At 45.5% G+C, this 6,238-nt stretch overlaps 1 protein-coding gene across 1 annotated transcript; it reads right to left on the bottom strand.

Moving 5' to 3' along the window:
• Positions 1-241: 241 nt before the first annotated feature.
• LOC118372553 (myosin regulatory light chain 11-like) lies at positions 242-5,226 on the bottom strand. The gene is made up of 7 exons (XM_052519188.1): positions 5,061-5,226; positions 4,257-4,355; positions 2,140-2,215; positions 1,759-1,863; positions 1,461-1,539; positions 1,306-1,354; positions 242-1,209 (listed from the first exon to the last, which is right to left on the bottom strand). The coding sequence occupies exons 1-7, from the start codon at positions 5,061-5,063 to the stop codon at positions 1,108-1,110; spliced, it is 513 nt and encodes a 170-aa protein (XP_052375148.1). The 5' UTR covers positions 5,064-5,226; the 3' UTR covers positions 242-1,107.
• Positions 5,227-6,238: the final 1,012 nt, after the last annotated feature.

The following is a 6,238-nucleotide window of genomic DNA, read 5'->3' as shown; positions in this document are numbered from 1 at the left end:
TGAACATTTTATTCCATTCTGGAAAAACTTCATATTTCAGACAATCTATCGTCCAGCAGGGGGCAGTAAAGGTGTATTTTTGCTGTCTTTACAAATGGGCCTAGTCTGCTGATAAGATTTTGGTGTCTCAGAATTTGTATTTCTTCCCCCAATGCACACAGCACAGGAAATACACCCACACCAGCCCTGTTGTTTCTCAATCCCACTCTATCAGAACCACTCATGAATAGAGACACTAGTGTACAAAAGATAAGAGATTTTATTCACAGTTAGTCCCTTTTATTTGTTACAGAGGAGTTTCTGGTAGACTAAAGCTAGTCCAGGTGCAGAAAACAAAGGAGCTTATAGAAAACAAAGAGGTAGAAGTAAAGGAGGAAAGGGAGGAGGGAAAGGAGGGGAAGACGAGTGTTTTTTTTGGGGGTCCTTTCTCTTCTCTCGAGCAGCCTTTCACTTCTTGAGAAAAACGTAGCCGTCACTTTAAGGAGACCATGTTTTTCTCTAGCCTCATTCCTTCTTAGAATATCTCCTATTTTCCCACCTTATCTACAGGAGATAACATCTACAATATTTATAGATCGATATCCCTCTGTTTGGTTTATTTGCCCACCTGAGGGTTAAATTAAGGGGGAGTGAAAGACTTCCAGGTCTAACCTCTGAGCTGTTGCAGCCGAGGCAAAGACTGGTGCTCCGTTTCACCTTGGGGTTTACACATCCATACCACAGCAGTGGAATACGACTTGCTGTGTGCATTTCTTCTAACAGAGAGACTGGGGAAACAACCAACGATAGATATGAGTAAGAGATGAAAAGGAGGAAGAGGGTTAAGGGAAGGGAAAGTGGATGAGAAAGAGATGGAGATGTTAAAAGATCATTTTTATTGAAAATAATCCCATATCCCCACGAACAAACATAGACAACCCATGAGCACCCGCTCTCACACAAATTTCTTGAGTGGAGACGAGTCTTTTAGAGAATTTGTGTGAGTGAGAGACAGAGCACATGAATACACATAAAGAGAAGGAAGGTATGAGAGAATAGAAGGAAGAAGAGAGGAGCAGGAAGGTAGAATGACAAGGGAGGCTGTTTTCTTTTCTTCTGTCTGTTTCATTACTCCTCCTTCTCCTCTCCGTGTGTGATGACGTAGCAGATTTGCTTGTAGTCTACGTTGCCGGCCACATCTGGGGGGAAGGCAGCCCACAGGTTCGTCATCTGAGGGGAGGAGAAGGAGTGTCAGCCACTCGCCAAGTCAAGGGACAACGAGAGATCATAATGATATTCAAACTGAATGATTAGAAATGTATTCACCTCCTCTGCAGAGAACCTGTCGCACTGAGTGGTCAGGAGCTCCTGAAGGCTAGAGAGAGAGGGAGACAAAGTCAGAAACATTCATGAAGCTGTGGATTCTGTTATGGAGTGTACTCATTACTACAACTGTAAAATAAGGAAGGAAATATTCTCACAAGTCCTTCTTGATGAAACCGGTAGCATCGGGGTCCAGGACCTTGAAAGCACTAACGATGACATCCTCGGGATCAGCCCCTGAGACACACAGAGCGTCAGTCAGGCATGTTACACTGACAGCAAGACACATGCAATGTCCTCAGATATGGGAGTGTACTTAGAAAGCAACTAACACTTTGAAGCGATTATAACCTGGTTATAACAAGTTAGACAGTGAGCCTAACAGAGTCAAACCAAGAAATTAGGATATTGTGAAACATAAATAGAGCAAGCAAGTACAGTGAGTTATAGACCCACCCTTGAGCTTCTCTCCGAACATGGTGAGGAAGACGGTGAAGTTGATGGGGCCGCTGGCCTCCTTGACCATGGCTTCCAGCTCCTCATTCTTCACATTCAACTGGCCTACAGAGCAGGGAGGGAGTGTAGGTTAGCTAGCACCATTATCTCTCTCTCTCTCACACACACACACACACACACACACACACACACACACACACACACACACACACACACACACACACACACACACACACACACACACACACACACACACACACACACACATATATACAGTACATATAGGACATTGTGGACATACTAAGGCACACTTTTAAGACAAATCAGTCACATAATATGTCCTCAGAATCTTAAAAGGTCTTAAATGTAACCCTTGCTCACCCATTGAGGCCAGCACGTCCCTCAAGTCATCCTTGCTGATGATACCGTCTCTGTTCTGGTCAATGATTGTGAAAGCCTGAGAAGGAGGGAAGGAGGGAGGGAAGAAGTGAGGAAGACAGAGAATGTCTGACATGACACCAGTCACCAGAGTCTGCCAAGTTGTCATCCCCAGTGGGACATGGAGGAGGGGTGTTCAGTCCTGTGTGTAGTGGGACATGGAGGAGGGGTGTTCAGTCCTGTGCGTAGTGGGGCATGGAAGAGGGGGGGGTTCAGTCCTGTGTGTAGTGGGACAAGGAGGAGAGGGGTTCAGTCCTGTGTGTAGTGGGGCATGGAGGAGGAGGGGGGCGGGGGGTTCAGTCCTGTGTGTAGTGGGACATGGAGGAGGGGGGTTCAGTCCTGTGCATAGTGGGACATGGAGGAGGGGGGTTCAGTCCTGTGTGTAGTGGGAAATGGAGGAGGGGGTTCAGTCCTGTGCGTAGTGGGACATGGAGGAGGGGGTTCAGTCCTGTGTGTAGTGGGACATGGAGGAGGGGGTTCAGTCCTGTGTGTAGTGGGACATGGAGGAGGGGGGTTCAGTCCTGTGCGTAGTGGGACATGGAGGATGGGGGTTCAGTCCTGTGTGTAGTGGGACATGGAGGAGGGGGGTTCAGTCCTGTGTGTAGTGGGACATGGAGGAGGGGGGGTTCAGTCCTGTGTGTAGTGGGACATGGAGGAGGGGGGGTTCAGTCCTGTGCATAGTGGGACATGGAGGAGGGGGGGTTCAGTCCTGTGTGTAGTGGGACATGGAGGAGGGGGGGTTCAGTCCTGTGTGTAGTGGGACATGGGAGAGAGGGGGGTTCAGTCCTGTGTGTAGTGGGACGTGGGTAGCATGTGCACTCCATACAACTTAGAGACACCTCTGTCAACTATGGTCATTTAAGTGCCAGGTGCTGCCTATTTATGGCACAATGCTATGTGACCCTTGTTAGGCGAGACATAAAAAGAACAGAAGAAATTGAAATTCTTACAAGTTCATTTAGGGAGAGCTCATTAAGTTACACCTGTTAAATCCTTCTTCCACTGTCCCAGCCTGTCTCTGGACCTCATCTCTTACGTCTATGAAACCCAAGAGGACCCCCATGGTTGATCTTGAACTTAAAAAAGCAGCTGGTAATCCATCTTCCTGACTCACACACATGCACACACACTCCCTCCATCCTTACAAAGTGTTAAGACTGTCCCAATGATGATGTCAGACATTCCCCAAGTGAAACTTAAGAAGTCTATATCACATACAGCAGCAAGAATTCCCTCCATCAAGTCTGTGCCCATATCCCTTGACAACACTTTTGAAACACATTCTATCATATACAATCTCCCACCTACTGCCAGATCCCTATTTCCTGACCTTATCCATCCTTCCATACACACAGTATCCTTCCCTACACTCCTTCCACTTTCTACCCTCCGTCTTTCATCTACATACCGTTCACCTCTCCAACCTTCCTCTCCTCATAATCAGGTACACTAACCTGCCTTCCAAACTCTAGACCTTATCAGAAGCTCAAGAAGGTGCCACCCCCACCCCTTCTGTTTCACTCTCTCCCCACCTGTTCTCTCCCCCCCCCCCCAGTCACCCCCCATTCATCCCCGCCCCCCTCACTGCCCTTCCCCTCTCCTCTGTGTGCAGAGTGCCAGCCAGGGCCCAGTTGTCCTGCCATACTTAAACATGCAGCCCTCAGCAGCAGAGGACTTAAGATGAGAGATTGAGTGACAGCTGAAGGCTCAGACGAGAGGGAGGCCTGGAGAGCTCCAAAAGGTTACAGAAACTTCAGAGGGGGGAGGTCAGCCCCCACAATCTAATTTTGGGTTCGCTCCTTCAATGAAACAAGGAAAAACAGTACATCATGATTGACATGATTAACAGTATCAATTTAGCCGCTGTGCCTGTCTGTTTCAGCGTAAGCAACTATTTCAGCCACTCTACAGCAGAATTAGGTTACAATGAAACTGACTGGTGGCCAGACTAGAGTCACTCACTCTCAGCCCAGATAGGGAGTTGAAAGGAAATCTATCCCATTGACATTTTAAGGTGTAAAAGTGATGAGGTGTTGCATAGTGTGTTAAGAAATCCTCACCTCCTTGTACTCCTGGATCTGGCTCTGCTCAAACATGGAGAACACGTTGGAGGAACCGCCCTCTGCTGCTGCTCCCCTCCTCTTGGCCTTCTTGGGTGCCTGAAGAACAAAAACATCAACTGCTTAACAATGGGACCTTCTAGGTCTGTTCATCCTGCAGCTGTAGCCCTCAGGAGGCCAATTAGTGACCTTTGACTTCAGTGTCAAGCTGTTCCTGGTCAGCGACAGGTGAAAGGATGTCCTTGTGTGTAGGTCCAGTACACTGTTTCGTCCGCCATCTAGCGTTACAGTCTTTGATCTGACTATCAGTGTGATGTGGGGTGAATATGTGTGGTCCACCATTAAATCCTGCCACTATGTCTAAAATGTAGTTTACTACCTAGCTCTTGAAATGTTCTCAGAACAGTTCAGGTACAATCTTTCTCTGGCTCAGGACAGAGGACAGTGTTTTTTAATGTGGATGTATTAAAACATTAATTATCCTCATGTAGCTAACCTTTTACAGAATCTTCTATATAAATGTTGTTTATAAAGTGTTAACAAAATGTTTAGATCCTGTGAATGATATTGCATATCCAGGAACAGCTTTACACAAAATGTCTAAAAATGTCACCACCCAAAAATGTCCAAAGTACAGTTGAGTTTTAAAAAGTTCCAAAATGTATTTTTCAATCTAGCAAAAAAGCTTAAAATAGAAAAACAAGAAAATCTGTGAATGCTGTGTTATTCCTGGAGGTTCCCATCGACAGCACACAGAGTAGTGGACAGGTAAGCAGTCAGAAAGGGAGGACCGGTGTTACTCACCATCTCGAGACGGTATGTATGGAGGTTTGGATGGTCAACAAGAGAAGAGACTGATGTGAAGCCGCGTTAAACCCCTATCCTCGGGGGCTTATATACCTCTGTAGACCGCGCTAACTTTAGCCACAGCCTCAAGTTTGGATTTGTAGAGGCAGAGAGAGAGAGAGAGGGAGGGATGAGTTTGAAGCAAACGTTAAGCGACAGGCAGAATGAGGGACAAGCTATCACCTTACAGGAGATCAGAAATAGACCCAGGAGTCTTGGAATGAAGGGAACCCGATACAACAGGGACCAGGCCATACGTTTAGTGTCCCACGTGGACTAATATGGACATTCAGGACGTAAAAGGCTTGATGGACTGCTGGCTGGCTGGACACATCTTAGCACCGTCCCACCCCTCCATAGTCTCCATCACCATCACCCTTCAGTGTGGCACATCAACCTATCATTGACTTTAGTTTTTACATTACAATATTAAAGGCTAAAATAAACACATTTTGTGCTCTTAGTGACTTGAAATGTACATTTTTATGCATGTGCATGCATGGGTAGATATATTTCTCTGTCTACACTTTCTATATTCCATATGTCCAGCGATGTCCACAGGCAATTGAAACAGCCTTCTCACATTTTGCATGGCACTGCACTGTCCAGCATGCATGTGTAATGTCATGACATAAAATACTGTCACTGCATCAATATTTGGAATATTTTGGGAACACTCTGGTACAGTGTTTGTGTATATTAGACTGTGTTAATTGGTGGCGGTAGTGAGGTCTCCCATAATCCCTCTAGAGTCTAAGGGCCCGAGCCTGGGTTTCTATTAGGCTAACATATGGAGTTGTAAGATGGTTATACCAAGGACCATTCGGCTGTTTGATTTTGAATTTAAGGACCTCTAGTGGTATATATCTGAGTTAATAGGAAAAGGCCAAATTCAATGCTTCATTAAATAACAATAATAAAACAGATCATATTTATATATATATATACAGGCATTCGAAAAGTATTCAAACCCCTTGACAGCTTTATTCTAAAATGGATTACATACATGTTTTCCCCTCGTCAATCTACACACAATACCCCATAATGACAAAGAGAATAAAAAAAAAATGTTGTTGAAATTTTAGCAAATGTATTAAACTTTTTGTTTAAATACCTTAGAAGTGGTCAGACCAAGC

This window comes from Oncorhynchus keta, chromosome 5, assembly GCF_023373465.1.
Source record: "Oncorhynchus keta strain PuntledgeMale-10-30-2019 chromosome 5, Oket_V2, whole genome shotgun sequence".
Lineage (NCBI taxonomy): Eukaryota > Metazoa > Chordata > Actinopteri > Salmoniformes > Salmonidae > Oncorhynchus > Oncorhynchus keta.
This window is presented reverse-complemented; position numbering and strand designations above follow the sequence as displayed.

Bases quoted from the DNA above. Each gene is read 5' to 3' on its own strand.
- LOC118372553 (XM_052519188.1), bottom strand. The intron at 1,540-1,758 runs GTGGGTCTATAA...TGTGTGTCTCAG, and splicing joins GTTCGGAGAGAAGCTCAAGG to GGGCTGATCCCGAGGATGTC. The intron at 1,355-1,460 runs GTGAGAATATTT...CTCTCTCTCTAG, and splicing joins GGTTTCATCAAGAAGGACTT to CCTTCAGGAGCTCCTGACCA.